Genomic DNA, 16155 nt, shown 5'->3' on the forward strand with positions numbered 1-16155 from the left:
TTCCAACTGCTTGTCTTCTTTCATCCTACAAAAACCCCAGCTCCTTTGGTACGTGACTTCAGACTTTGCCACCTATTATCTCTGTCTGTAGCTCTCTTTTACCGTCCAGTCACTCCATGCCCATCAGCATTCTTAGGGCTTTCAGCATCCTCATAAGTGACCATTTCAACAGCCTGGTTTCTCAATTCCTAATCTTATTTCCAAAGAACTTTTCTTCTACCCCATCTTGATAACTGCCAAAACTCATACCCTAAACCAGTAGCTCTCAAAGTGTGTCTCCTGGCCATCAGTATCATGTAGGAACTTGCTGGAAATGCCATTCTTGACCCCACTGCACACCTGCTGAGTGAGAAACTCTGGATGTGGGACTCAGCATTCTGTGTTTTGATTCCAGTTGATTCTGATGCATGCTGAGGTTTGAGAACCACTTCTCTAGACTTTGTCATCATCAATAAATGTACCACCTTTGAAATCTTAATTTCAAATATGCTTCTCTAACCCTTCTCTCCCCCTAGCTCACCTAATATATTCTTATTTCAACAATTACTTGATCTCATTAAGACTTCCAATCCATTGTCTTCTACTTTTTGCTATTCATCACCTCCCTCTTGTCACCACTTCCCTCCCCAGCCTATATGCCATATTTTGGTACTTTTATCTCTTTCCTCTGTTTTCTTCTCTCAATCACCTAACAAAGTCCCATCTCCCAGTTCAACCAGCTTCTTATTCCATGCCTACACCCAAGCAGCTGAAGATTGCTGGAGAAAAGTCCCCAAACTGTGCTGACTATACTTTCCTCAAAATCATGACCATGCTCTTACATGGGCACTACATGCTACTAGTCAGTTCTGTTATAGTTCCTTAGTAAATTTCTTTTCTTGGTCTCCATGTCTTTCTCAAATCTGTAGTTCTCCTTCCACACATGCTCTAGGCACATAACTTAGCTGTATACCTTTCAAAGAAAATAGATGCAGTCAGATGAAAACTCTGCCTTCACCTTTGTTATGGAGGAAATGTCCCTCTTCTTATTTAAGGCCAATCCCTCCATTCATATCCAAGATCTCATCTACTTGTGCCTTCTAAAGACTTTCCCTCCTGAAATGATACTCTTTCTCTTCTGCATCAGGTCTTCCCTCTTCTAAATTATTCCTGGTATGCCTTAACATCACCCATCTTTTTAAAACTCTCATGGCCTTGTGTTTCCCTCTAGCCACTGCTCCCTTTCTTTGCTCCCTTCCCGGAAAAATCCTTTGAAAGAGTTGTTTTACTCATTCCCTCTACTTTCTTACCATCTCCCATTCTCTTGTCAACCCTCTCCAAGTGGGCTTTCATCCCCACCACTCCACTGAAATGGTCTTTATAAAGTTTGCATTAGCAATTTTCATACAATCCATCACTCCCTCCTTAACATTTAAAGCTTTATAAACTTTTTTCTATAAACTATTCTTGCCATGGTTTTTTATTCCTACTAAACCAACTGTTCATTCCAGGGTTTATGGTTTTGTTTTTTGCTTCCCTCATCAGACCTCTAACTGTTGGAGTATTCCCAGGACACTGTCCTTAGCTGTCTTTTTTCCTAAAGTTCTCTCCCTGAGTGATCTCAGACATTACCATAACCTCACATACTGATGAAATATCAAATTCATATCCCTAGCCCGGATCTCTCCCCTGAGCTTTAAACTTACACATGTAAATTCCTACTTGAAATGTCCATTTGGCTGTCTAATTTTTAACTGCCCCCCGCCCCCCCCATAACCCTGCCCCATATCAGCAAATGGTACTACCATCCACCATTTTTTGACTCAGGCCAAAAAATATGTCTCCCTTGATTTTTTTACTTCACACCTTACATTCAGTCCATCAATAAGTCTAGTCTGCTGTACCTCCAAAATATATCCTGAATTTAATCATTTATCAGCATCTTCATAGCTGTAACTCTAGCCTTCCATCTCTCATCTGGTCCACTACAGTTGATTCCTAATGTCTCTTCCGTCACTCTTGCCCCACTACAGACCTTCCTTCATGAACAAAGCAGCCAACATAATCTTTCTGAAGCTTAAATCACGGTCACCCTTCTGCTTAAAACTTGTGATTTCCCATTACACTTAATCCAAGCTTCTCACCATGGTCTATCTCTACTTTCCCCCTCTTTCACTCTTCTGTTTTAGCCATACTAGCATTCTCTCTGTGTCCCTCATGCTAAGCTCATTTTCATCTCAGAAGCTTTGCACTTAAGCGCCTTCAGGGCAAGGGCCATCTTGCCTTAATTATCACTATATCCCCAGCTTCTTTAGCAGTGCCTGGCATATAGTAGAGTCTCAATAAATATTTGGGGCTCATCAGATTGGTTGTCTCATGAATCAGCTGAGGAAGGGAAGGAATACTGGTTAAGTAGGGTTTTACTGTTAGTCAAAGGGAGGGGAAGAGTGTATGCAAAGGCCCAGACATGAGAAAGGCCATGGTAAGTTAGTGGACCTACAGAAGTTCAGAATGATCTGCATGGCTGGAACATAGTGTTGAGGGGGAAAAGCAAAAAGTTGAGACTAGAGAGTTATGCAGTCTCCAGTTTTTACATGGCCTAAAACCATGTTTAGGAGTTTGGACTTTTATTTCAAAAGCATTAGGAAGTTACTGAATAATTTTAAGCGAAAAAGTATTTGATAAAGATTTATATTTGAAAAAGATCATTTCTGGCTGCAGTGTAGCACATAAATTAGAGAAGAACCTAAGTATCTTGTGAGACCTGTTAGGCAGTTATTGCAGTAGTCCAGACCAAAAGTTAATGGTGCCCTAAGCCAAGGTTTTGGCATTGAAAAGAAAAACAGTTGGGACTTCCCTGGTGGTCCAGTGGTTAAGACTCTGCATTCCCAGTGCAGGGGCCCCAGGTTCAATACCTGGTCAGGAAACTAGATCCTGCATGCCGCAACTAAAAAATAAATTAAAAGGAGCCCGCATGCCACACTAAAAAAAAGATCCCACGTGCCACAACTAAGACCCAGCACAGCCAAATAAATATTTTTAAAAAAAGAAAGAAAGAAAAACAGTTGATGGATTCGAAAGATAATTAGGAAATAACGATTTATGTAATATGAAGGGATAAATGAGAAGTCAAAATGACTCCCAGGTTTCTATCTTCAAAAAAAAAAAAAAAAAACAACTAAACTGGGTGGACAGTGATCCCAGTGACTGAAATATAGAATGTAGGAAAGGAGCACCTTTCATTTGGGGTGGGAGAAGCGGCAGATGATATATTTAGTATAAGAATGTTTGAGTTTTAACACATGGTTCCCCTCTGTGTTTTTTATTTCATGGTCATATTTGTTCCTAGATCTGAAATGTTTTTTTGTATCCATCTGATAATCTTGTCCTGAAGACAGATGTATATTGATTTTTAGCATCTTAAAGTAAACTTTCTTACATCTGTTTTCTATCACATGGATTAATTGCTAGTGTAATACTAGGATTGTGTGAGGTACATTGGTACATTGAGTGCTGAAAATTATTGGTTAAGAAAAATTGTGCCTCTGTCACCTTCTTTTTATGAGTATGTTTTGATAATAAAAGTAATAATCCTCATCTTATGCCCTAAAATACCAGCCTCAACTCCCCAATCTTTCTTCCACTTGAAACGCTCAACATCAACTAACTTTGAATATCATGGTTCCAAATTTCCAGAAGTGGTCTGATTGGTTGATTCTTTCAGATATTCATTCCTGGTCCAGTAAGCTAAGGCCAGAGGGACAGGTGGGATCTTATACGCCACAGAGCTGCCCCTTGGAGGCTATGGAAAATTACATTCTCCAAGAATGGAGGAGTATAATTTTTTTTTAATTGGAATCATACTGCTTTTTGCACTTAATAATATCCTGAGTTTCTTTTCCTCTTTTAATGAACATTCAGAATTAGTTTCAATGATAAATACTCAGTCAGCAAGTCAGTTCAATTAAAAAATGATGACTAGTTGCTGACTTAGAGTCTAAAACCAAGATGCTGTAAGCTTCAGAGTTGTCTGTGCTATAGAAAATTATCTACCATCTAAATGGTTACAATGCAGTATTGGGGCAGGTAAAGAGCACTTAGTAATTTTAAAACAATCCATGTGAAATAAATCTGTAAAGGTAGTTCTTGTTAACCAGTTGAATTCTTTTTATGAGAACTTCCTTAACTTACTAAGATGAAAATTTTTGCTTTGTAAAGTGTTTGAGAAGGGAGGGAGGGAAGGAAGTTCCTTCCTCTTCTCCCCACTCTTAACCTATATTAAAAATAATGAAATTCAGATAACTAGAACAAAATTATGCCTATATTATTTATAATAATAATAATATTTATAATAATAATATTATTATTCCAGCTAGCCATAATCTAGAAATTGAGAATGAACAGAAAGAAGTAAAAGGTTAATATTTTTTCTTACCTCCTTGGATGAATGTTTTAAATATATATGTTGTCATATACTTATATGCTACATGAGATGTTTATTACATATTTTATGTAGCTCTTTTGATTTAGAATATGTTCAAGGCTCATTTGATAATTAATGTAAAAACGCTCATATAACATACAGTGTAATAAATGGGAAAATCTCAGTACTTAGCTTAAGTATTCTATCCTAATTCTTACTTCATCTACCCTAAACAATACTTTATTCCTAGTACTTGGTCATGTGACATGACCTTTGAATATGGCTATTTATTCTTCTCCATCCTTAACCATAGTGTTTCTGATGATTGCTTAAGTTTCAGAACCATTGCTGTAGGTCAGTGTTTCTCAACCAAGGGCAGTTTTGTCCCCCAGGAGACATCTGACAATGTCACTTTTGGTTGTCACAACTGGGGAGTGTGGGGTTGCTACTGGCATGTAGTAGGTAGGGGTCAGGAATATTGCTAAACACTATACAGTGTACAGGGCAGCCCTTCTCCCCACACCAAACAAAAAATTATCCCACCCAAAATGTCAGTAGTGCTGAGATTGAGAAACCCTGATCTAGATATGTAGTAAGGTGAGATTGTGTGTCCCAAGCAGGTATGTCTGAGGTTAGGATACATTACTCTTTGAACAGTGCATGACACTCTAGTGCAGAGTTCAGTTTATAAGAGGATATCCCAGTTATGTTATGTTCTGCTTCCTCAGATCCTGCCAGTTTTACCGAGATAACTAAAGACTGTGATGAGAATAAAGAAAACAAAACTCCAGAAGGAACTCAAGGAGAGGTTGATTGGCTCCAGCAGTATGATATGGAGCGTGAAAGGGAGGAACAAGAGCTTCAGCAGGCATTGGCTCAGAGCCTTCAAGAGCAAGTAAGAGATATTTATATTGCTACTTTCTCCATACCTATCTTTTCCAAGAAATAGAACAATAATAATAGTAAAAAACATTTGTTAAGCACTATGTGTCAGGCATTATTCCAGGTGATTTACATACGGTGAACCACTGAGCCACCAAAACAAAGTAAACTTGTTTGGGGCTTTTGCCTTGGGTTTGGAACAGAAACATTGGTCCTTTTTCTTTTTTAAAAAACCTAAATGCAAAAAAATGTCTTGTTGGTTACCTCCTATTACTATAATTTATTGCACACTAAAGCAAGACGAGTTGTTAGAGATCATCCCTAGTCCAACTTTATTTTGCAAGCAGTTGAAACAGCCGGTATACCATGATGATTTTATCATTAATATTTTAAGGCAAAATGTTTGTTTTGGTCATTTTCTCACAATATGAATCCTTTCCTATGAATTATTTGAACATAAAATTCTCAGGAATATCTGAATTTTTAGATTTTAGTCATAGACTAACATTTATCTGCTCTTTTCTTTATGTAGTTGTCTATTCTTCAATTTTTAGTTCTTTATGCTTATATTTGCCAAAGCTGGTTAATTTGCACTGTTGCAGTCAGCTGAGGTATCTGACTAAAAGGTGATGTTTTGATGGTTATCTAATCCTATACAATACATGTTAGTAATAAAAATTTGCCAAGACTCCCTAGAATGAATGCACAATTTTAGTGTTTGCAAATATCAGATTAAGAGATCTAATGTCACTAGAATATTGGGCCTTAATTTAAACTGCACATTAATATTATCTAGGGAGCTCTAAAAAAATACTGATGCCTGGGTTGTTCTGCCCCTCAGAAATTCTGATGTAATTGATCTGGAGTGTGGTCTGGCATCTAGATTTCTTTTTTTTTTTTAATAAGGGTTTTTTTTTAAAGAAAAAAAAGAAAAAGAAAAACTTCCCCCAGTGATTCTAATGTGCAGCCAAGGTTGAGAACTCCTGCTTTAAAACTATTTCAGAGCCACCTGCTCTGTATCCTTTTATTGATATTTATAAGAAGTACCTCCCTGGTTGCCTTGTCATCAAGATGTGTATATGTCAAACTATCTTACAAATAACATATAGTAATCATTTGTTATAGAAAACTTAGTGTAAAAGGCCATGGTTTGGTTTCTTAACAATAGTTCCTTATAGTGCAGAAAAAGAAAAAATTCAGCAACCCTCCTTTTCTTAGACAAAAGACATATATTTTTCTTGTCAGCTGACCCATTTAAAACTATCTTATTTTTCTCAGATATGAGGATAGGATCATGAGATGAAGTTTCTTTAGTTTGGTATACCTGCATCATTCTATTAATTACTAAAAGAGAGTCCTTTACCTTGTTTCAGCATAGACTTTATATACTTGGATAAATTTAAGTAATCATATTTCCTCTTAGAGATCACCTCTGTAACTTTCTTGAACACAGTATTATTGCTCCCAGGACTATAATGCAGAATAGCTCATTCTAAGCTTCTTATACATTTAAGTAACTTTAACAACAAGTCTAGAATTGAGAAAAGTATAAAACAATTTTTTTTTTTTACTCATACATCCTTTGTAAGTTATCTTTTCTCTGAAAATGAGAGGGAAATTTTTTTTTTTGTAATAAACATTTTCCTATTCCTTTTATAATGAGTCATCTTTGAGACATTTTCAGAGGTACAATTTTTTTCTAAGAAAACCTCGTATGTATTAGAAAAGCAACAGTCAGCAGCATTCATTTAGTATTTACCAAGCTTCTTTTACATGTTTATGGTTTCTTTAACAAGAATAAAAATAGAAATCTGTGAATAATATGTTGCGGAAATATTGTTTATCTTTTTTTTTTTTTTTTTTTTTTTTTTTTTTTGCGGTACGCGGGCCTCTCACTGTTGTGGCCTCTCCCGTTGCGGAGCACAGGCTCTGGACGCGCAGGCTCAACGGCCATGGCTCACGGGCCCAGCTGCTCCGGGGCTTGCGGGATCTTCCCAGACTGGGGCACGAATCCGTGTCCCCTGCATTGGCAGGTGGACTCCCAACCACTGTGCCACCAGGGAAGCCCAATATTGTTTATCTTGATGTCATAGGCATAGGGTCTGTGCTAGAGCCAGCTCCCTGTCAGCTTAGGAGAGCCCACTATACATACTTCCCAAATCTGCATTCATAGTCACATTGGTAGCTTAAAATTGGCCATCGTAGGAGTATTTATACCAAGGAACATGGCAAATCCTGTAAATCAGGGGAAGAAAAGAGAGCTATTCACTAAGTATCTGCTATGTTCCAGGTATCTCATACATGTTAGAAGAAAAGGGAATTACATCATAATGTCACATTGAATGGCTTTTGGTTGGCAAGCCAAGCATCACTAACTAGAAAAGATAGCATTTAAGCCTTTTTAACCCCCAGGATTTTGTTTTAGGAAGACAGTGTTGGAAAAAGTAAAGAACTTCTCCACATCCCTCAAGAGGTCATGTTCCAAACATCCATAAGATTATAGAAAACATTAGCAAATACTTTCAGAGCAGTGGATTTTATCCTCATTAAATAAGTTTAATCAATACTTCTTTAAATACCCTAGTTTTGTTCTTATCCGTTTAGGAGGCTTGGGAACAGAAAGAAGATGATGACCTCAAAAGAGCTACGGAGTTAAGTCTTCAAGGTATGGAGATTAATTACATTCTTTTAATATGCTGAAATGTATCACACACAGAAGAGCATATAAAATGTTTTTGTTATTTTTAATAACAGTAACAAATTTGAACACCTCCCAGGTAAAGATATAGAACCTTAGAAGTTACCTGTATACGCCTTCCCTTCCCTCCCTCCCAAAGGAAACCACCGTTCTAAAATTTGTATTCATCATTAGCTTACATTTAAAAAATAATAATAATGTTACCATGCATATTCATATTCCTAAACAATACTTCTTTGACATTTTAAATATGAGCTTTATTTTAAAGTTAAAGAAACACTGAAAATAAACACTTTTTACAAATTATATCAAACACTTAAAACATAATCTGGAAATGTTAAACATTAATTCTTAATTCAAAATAATGACATTCATAGAGTACATCCTGGTGCTGGCCAATATGGAGTTTACTTAAATCTAGTAGATTTTATGTAAGCTTAACCATTAATCCTTCCTAAAATTCGGTGATTATGATTCAACTTTATAAGGTTAAGCAAGTCTTCTGTGTAATACCCTCATATAACTTTTTCAAATACAAACATTTATACCAGCAAGGAAATTATTAAAACATATATAAACTATGCTGAGGGGCTTGATTAAAAGGCTTTCTATATAGAGAGAGGCATCTCACCTTAGAAAGCACACACACACACAAAACCACTTAATTGAATATAAGATGCCAGGACATTCTTTTAGTCATGTTACACAGCACACTGCACATTTATAAGTGTCATTCTATTATGTATGAACTGAAAACATATATTTTTTAAAAGCCCTTGTTGCCACAAGGGAGTGGAATATACCTGCATTAAGCACAGAAACGCAGAGCTTTTTACAGGATGTCAACTGACTGCCTGTCTCCAGCTGGCTACCAGGCGCCACTGAAAACTGTCACCACCCTCAGAAAGGCAAGATGTTCTTGTTAATGATGTCCATGGCCTCCAGAATCTCCTCCTCCTTGATCACAAGCGGAGGTGCAAACCTGATGATATCACCATGGGTTGGCTTGTCCAGAAGTCCATTATCTCGAAGTCACAGACATACCTTCCAAGCATCACAGTCTTTGGTTTCTCTAATAACAATAGCATTTAATAATCCTTTTCCTCTTACAGCAGTTACAATATCAGAAGGTAGCTTCATGCGTTCATTTCTCAAGATGATACCCATTTGTCTGCATTTTTCAGCAAGGTTTTCTTCTTCCAAAACCTCAAGGGCTGTGATGGACACTCGGCAGCCTAGTGGATTGCCACCGTACATAGAACCATGTTCCCCTGGTTTAATGGTCAACATTATTTCATCATTATACAACACTGTGGATACAGGGTATAAACCACCAGAAAGTGCCTTTCCTAGAAGAACTGTATCAGGTCTGACATTTTCGTGATCAATAGCCAGCCATCTACCAGTTCTGGCCAATCCTGTCTGTATTTCATCAGCAATAAACAGAGCCTGGTGCTGGGTTTAGAGCTCTTGCACACCCACAAGGTAGCCTGGATCCAGAACAACAACGCCTGCTTCACCCTGAGTTGGTTCCACCATGAACGCCACAACATTTGGATCCTGAAGTGCACGCTCAAGAACAGGCAGATCATTATATGGAGTGATTTCAAAACCTGACATAAATGGTCCAAAACCATTGTAACTGGTTGGGTGTGTGGAACTGGAGATTGCTGACAATGTTCTACCCCAAAAGTTTCCGGCTGCAAAAAACAATCTTTGGGATACCCTTCTCAGTAGTATATCCCCATCTCCGAGTAAGTTTGCAAGCACTCTCTCCAGCCTCCACTCCTGTAATCATAGGAAGAACTTCGTAGTAGTTCAAAAGTTTAGTAACATACTCTTTTTTTTTTGTCTGCGTTGGGTCTTTGTTGCTGGACTCGGGCTTTCTTTAGTTGCAACGAGCGGGGGCTACTCTCTTGCGGAGTGTGGGCTTCTCATTGCGGTGGCTTCTCTTGTTGTGGAGCACAGGCTCTAGGTGTACGGGCCTCAGAGTTGTGGCACGTAGACTTCAGTAGTTGTGGCTCGCGGGCTCTAGAGCGCAGGCTCAGTAGTTGTGGCACATGAGCTTAGTTGCTCCACGGCATGTGGGATCTTTCTGGAACAGGGCTCAAACCCATGTCCCCCTGCATTGGCAGATGGATTCTCAACCACTGTGCCACCAGGGAAGCCCTAGTAACATACTCTTTGTATTCACCAGGCATGTTGTTGTAGAAAGCTCTAAGGTCACTTTATCCACCTGACTTTTCGAAGCATTCAGTCTTTGGATGACAGTGCCCTTGGTTGATAGCACTGTAAGCACTCAGAAAGTCAAAATATTTTCTGCCTTCTAAATCCCATATGTAAATACCTTTTCCTCTCTCCAGGGCTACAGGTAAAGGGTGGTAGTTGTGGGCACCATATTTAGATTCCCATTCAAAAATGTAATAAGAGGATGGAGGGCCTTGGACTGTGTTTTTAGTTGCAGCAGATGTATTGGGTTGGTCAAAAAGTTCATTCGAGTTTTTCCGTACCATCTTGCAAACTTTTTGGCCAACCCAATAGCAGAAGCCACTGAAGAATGAATTCCACGGTGAAGGACAGCAACAGTCTGCACATGTGCTAGTCTGGAAAACATGATGTCCTTCAAGTAGGAATATCACCAACCATCCTTCTTCCCACAGTTCAGATTAGAATACAGATTTTTAACCCAAGATCCAGGAGTGGTCTTCACAGGGTCCAGTAACTCCTGGCAGCACCTCCAAGACTAGCTCAGGACACGTGGCATCAACTGAACAGCTGCCCTAAACAATATATTTTTTTAATTTTGAAAAGTGAAATAGCAAGGACAGTCTATCTGTAATCCACCTGTATGACAGAGCAATACTGCCACTGTTAAGACTGCTAGGAGAAGATAATGTGACTTCAGTTTCCCCGTGAATTTACAAGAGCTCACTCTGGGGAAGCCAGTGAGCAAAGTCGTGAATGAGTATTCAAAAGCATAAGGTTCACCATAGTCAGGGCATTTGGCAGAACTAATTTATGGACCATGTGCTGGAAGTCTACCAGAGCAGGTAGTCACGGGAAGTGAGCTAACTGTATTTTCTAAGATCACTCTGGTCTTTCTCTGGCTGTGAGAAATAGATTAAAGCAAAACACTTTGCTGGTATAAAATGAGTGTTCTAGGCTGATCTAGACAGCAGGGCATGGTGGAGAGAGCAAGAGTTTCACTGGCAGATGGTTGAGACAGTTACAAAGAAGAATTCAAGCTAGGCTCACATAGGCATTCTGTCCTCACATTTAAAAGATGGTACAATGGTGGTGATGAATGGCTGTCTCAAGTCATATTGTTCCAGTCTGGACTGGTTGCCCTCTACATCCATGCGCAGATATCTTGAGATCTCCCTAACCATTCTCCGGGGGATTCCCTCTGATTCGCTCTTTTGTTTGAATCTCCCATTTCCTGTATGACTCTTTTCTCATCCTTTGTGTACTTATGCTTTGATGGAGAACATCCCCAGTAGTTTTCTTGAAGAAGAGGGGATGTGACTTAGATTTTTTGGAGGACTTGAAAGTTTCATTCTGCCCCAGTATTTGACTGATAGTTGGTCTGAATATAGAATTCCGGGTTTACAATCATTGTAAAAGCATTGTTTCCCCCCACCTTCATGCTGCTGGGCAATGACAAAAGTCTTGTTTGCTGGGTTGCTGTATGAGAAGTCTAAAGCTGTTCTTTATTCTGATGTGACATCTTTTTTTTCTGAAAGCTTATAGGATCTTCTCTTTGTTTCCATTGTGATTAAGTTTCACAGTGATGTGCCTTGATGTGTGTCTGTTTCATCCATTTCTGCTGGGCACCTAGAGGATTATTTTAATCTAGAAACTTTTGTCCTTCAGTTCTAAGAAATTTTCACTGATTTCCTTCATTCTACTTCCTCTCTTTTCACTTTTTGAAACTCCTATTATTCAGACGTCCTAGTCTGATCCTCTTAATTTTCTCATCTCTTCTGTTTTCCATTTTTTTGTTATTTTGCTGTACTGCCTGGGAAGTTTCTCTGACGTTATCACCAACTCCAAACTTTTTTTTAGTATTTTATTTCTATCATATTTCTAATTTTCAAGAAGTGGTTTTTGTGATTGTTACTTTTTTATAACATTTTGGGGTGGGGGTTTTCAGAGAAGTAATACCATCTCAACTCTCTGAGGATATTAAATATGGTTCATTTTTTTGTTTATTTGACATTTCCATCTCCCTGAATAGATTCTCTTTTCTCCAGATTGCTCTGTCCTGTGTGTTTATTATGGTCTTTATATTCCTTGTTAGAGTCTTTTTTCAGTTATCTAGTAATCCTTGGCTGTCGGCTCATGATTAAGAGTAGGGGACTAGCAGAAACTAACACACCGTTGTAAAGCAATTATACTCCAATAAAGATGTTAAAAAAAAAAGAAGAGTAGGGGACTAAAAAGATGATTGGAAGCTCTGAGTATATGAATAGCTAGGACTTGTCAACTTTGAGTTTTACAGGGATTTACTGTTTGGGGGATGATGTTAATATTTTAGGCCTTCCCTTGGGCTGGTAAGATTCCTAAAGAAAGTTTTCTAGTCTCTTGCCCTTGACTACAGGTAAAAGATGTGGCTGCCAGAGTTCTAGAAGCCAAGTATAGGCATAGGGCTGGGGGTGGGGATGGGAGTTATATTCATCTTTCAATATGCACACTGTCACCTACTCCCCTGTTTTCAGTATGGTACTCCCCTGTGCCTGGAATCCTCCAATCCAGAGACTGTTTTACCAACTCTCCAGAGAGCAAAGCTGCTGACTTCTGTCATTGCCCAGGAGCATGAAGTAAGGGGAAGTGGATCTAGGAGTCTAACTCAAACAGCTTTCACCTAATTCTTATTTTTTTTAATTAATTAATTAATTTATTTTTATTTTTGGCTGTGTTGGGTCTTCATTGCTCTGCGAGGGCTTTCTCTAGCCGCAGAGAGCAGGGGCTACTCTTCGTTGCAGTGCACGGGCTTCTCATAGTAGTGGCTTCTCTTGTTTGTGGAGCACGGACTCTAAGCACGTGGACTCAGTAGCTGTGGCTCGCGGGCTCTAGAGCGCAGGCTCAGTAGTTGTGGCGCACAGGCTTAGTTGCTCCGCAGCATGTGGGATCTTCCCAGACCAGGGATTGAACCCATATCCCCTGCATTGGCAGGTGGATTCTTAACCACCGCGCCACCAGGGAAGCCCCACCTAATCCTTATTTTTATCCTCTTCTTAGCCTCCAGTTTTAGAGGTACCTGCTATTTCCAAGTTGTATGTCTTTTGAGGACTCTGTAATATAAATTGGATTGGTTCTCAACTTTTCCATTACTGGCTTAGGTTTGACTTTCTTAGGTCTGCTAAGTCAGTCACCCCTCTATATTCCAGAGTTCAGAATTTTGATACTGTAGTCTCTTCCTGTTCTTCCCATTCTTAAGTGTTCATGTCTTTTAAACAACTCTATAAAACAAAGAGTCATTTATGCACAGATGCTCCTGGGATTCTTTATTTGAAGCCATTAGTAAAGATGGATTCTTCCAGTGGAAACACATTATTAAGAAGAAAAATTGGACCTTGAATTTGTTTGTTTAGTATTCTAGGTAAAACTTAGGAGTTTAAGGTTGGATTTCCATTATTTTTGTTAAATTTCAGAGTATGATTTAATGTTGAAAAAATGAAAGGATGTTGATCTTCTTATGGTCTCTCTTCTGTCAGATAATTTATATTTGCTGGTGGCACCTATAATATACACCAAGTGTGTCAAATCTAACATATAGTTTATATAATAGAGAATTCAGTGAAATTGGATTATCTGTAATTTTTTTGTCACTTTTATTCCTTTCTTAAAAGAGTATTATCCCCTTTCATATAAATATATTTAAAACAAAAGGGAACATTTCTTTTACAGATAACTGGTGCCTGAATTTTTATTCCCTAGAGTAAGCTGGGTGAATTGGAACCCTAATAATAATATGTTTTATGTTTCTTAGAATGATAAAATGTGTACTTCAAGCTGTTTTGTACCTTCCCAATCGTATCTCTTTGTGTCTATTCCAAGAACTTTTACAAGACTTTGTCTTTGTGTTCTTCAGAGTTTAACAACTCTTTTCTGGATTCAGTGGGCTCTGATGAGGACTCTGGAAATGAGGATGTTTTAGATATGGAGTATACAGAAGCTGAAGCTGAGGAACTGAAAAGAAATGCTGAGGTGGGTGATGTTATATTATATTCCCTTTGTAGGTCAAGTTGTCAGTACTACTCCTGTTGTTCCTTATCTTCAAAAGCCCCACTATCAGTGTCCATTGCAGGTCCCCTTCTGCCCCTTTGGCAGCCATCAAATGGTCTTCACTTTCTCTTGGCCTTTACTCCTCATTTCTTACACAGAAGATTCAAAACAAAATGAAAAAAACAAAAAAACCCACACATTCTGATCACCTTATGTGCGTGTTAGGTAATAACTTAGTAATAGTTCTCAAAGTCATATGTATATTAAATCACCTTCAGTTCTACCAAAACTATTTTATCTTTAAGGTTAAATACTAAAAATAGTTGATTGTTACTCAATAAAAACTGTTGATGACATTAACTAGAGCACTTGAAATCTATTTTTACCCTAAATAATTGCTTTTTTCCCATTTTCCAAATTTTTTATAATTTTAATTACCCAGGATCCCACTATTCTAACACAACTACTGTTAGCATTTGATATATTCTTTTATCATCCCTACCCCAAAGTACCCCAAGTATGCTTTTAAAGTCATAGAATAAGTACAGTTTTTATCCTACTTGTTAAAGACTATAAGCGTTTTATTTTTAATGGCTATACTGTATTCCATCAATGAACATGCTATTTATTTTATTTAATTTTTAGTTAACATTGAGCATTTAAGTTGTTTTTTTTTCATTATAATAAATATAGAGGAACTGTATATGATTGTAGTGTTTTCTATATTAGGATTTTCTTCTTTAAGGAAATTCCCAGAAATAAATTACAGCATCAAAGTTTTTGAACATTTTAATGGTTTCTGGCTTACCTATAAACTATATTTCTTCCCCAAGTTATATCTTATAGTGCTGCCTGAACTGTGTATGATTGTAATGTTTTCTATATTAGGATTTTCTTCTTTAAGGAAATTCCCAGAAATAAATTACAGCATCAAAGTTTTTGTACATTTTAATGGTCTGGCTTACCTATAGCTATATTTCTTCCCAAAATTATATCTTATAGTGCTGCCTGAAGTCCATGAATATCACTTTTCAGTTTTGTTTTACTTTTCTGCTAATAATATTTTAATAGCATTTCAAAAAATATTTAAAATGTAAAAGTTCATCCATAATCCCTACAGCAACACAGCAACTCTTTTCATTTTTTCCATTCTGTTTTTCAGTACTTAGCCATTAACATATCTATTTTATAGAGCTATAGTTATGTGTTTTCATGTAAGTTTGAAAAACAAGTTAACATGTTGCTGACCCACATATTTTTTCTTTCAATAACTGAATGATACTGTACTGAGTTGATGTACCAGTAACCATTTAACTATTACTGAGCGTATTGTTAGTTCCAAATTTTCATTATTATGGATAATGCTGCAGTGAATAATTATATACATATATACTGTTTCCTTCTTTTGCATTATTAAGATAAATTCTTGGGGAGTAGAATTCTTGGGTTAAAGGATATGAACAATACCGACCACTGGGTTTTTTAATTGAGTCTAACCCCCCACACATTGAAACTTTGCCATGTCAGCTTTGATAATAAATTTAAAATTAGTGTTTTGCTTGTATTCAGTTGAAGAGTTGAAAGTCATACCCACTTCTATTTTCCAGACAGGAAATCTTCCTCATTCCTATCGGCTCATCAGTGTTGTCAGTCACATTGGTAGCACTTCTTCTTCAGGTAAATGGACATTAAGATTTCAGCATTTTATAAATGGACTAGCCAGCATTTACTCCTTATTGGGTTGCTCTGAGCCTAGCTTTGTAAGGTGTGAGTTAAACGCATCAAGAAAAACTTTGAAATCTTTTCTTTGATCACACTAAGTGTGAATTGTGTTAATAGGTACAACTGTTTAACTGTTTTGATTTCTCTATTCACCTGTGACCCAAATGTCCCTAAACAAAATATATTTATCAAGAAAGTTGTCCTGGTATAGTAAGGTGAAATG

General features: G+C 37.6%; 1 protein-coding gene and 1 pseudogene across 6 annotated transcripts in view; one reads left to right on the forward strand and one right to left on the reverse strand.

Annotated features, from left to right (window-relative positions):
- USP37 (ubiquitin specific peptidase 37) overlaps positions 1 to 16155 on the forward strand; it is a 90305-nt gene that overhangs the window by 68473 nt on the left and 5677 nt on the right. For 5 of the 6 annotated variants that reach the window (XM_060016114.1, XM_060016115.1, XM_060016116.1 and 2 more), the window contains 4 exons: positions 5131 to 5297; positions 7889 to 7949; positions 14077 to 14192; positions 15818 to 15887. In XM_060016114.1, the coding sequence (XP_059872097.1) occupies positions 5131 to 5297; positions 7889 to 7949; positions 14077 to 14192; positions 15818 to 15887 (414 nt within the window). The remainder of the gene's footprint in view (positions 1 to 5130; positions 5298 to 7888; positions 7950 to 14076; positions 14193 to 15817; positions 15888 to 16155) is intronic. The other variant, XM_060016117.1, reaches the window with a different exon arrangement.
- Positions 8263 to 10043, reverse strand: LOC132428008 (ornithine aminotransferase, mitochondrial pseudogene; annotated as a pseudogene).

The sequence above is a fragment of the Delphinus delphis genome, chromosome 7 (assembly GCF_949987515.2).
Source record: "Delphinus delphis chromosome 7, mDelDel1.2, whole genome shotgun sequence".
Classification (NCBI taxonomy): Eukaryota; Metazoa; Chordata; class Mammalia; order Artiodactyla; family Delphinidae; genus Delphinus; species Delphinus delphis.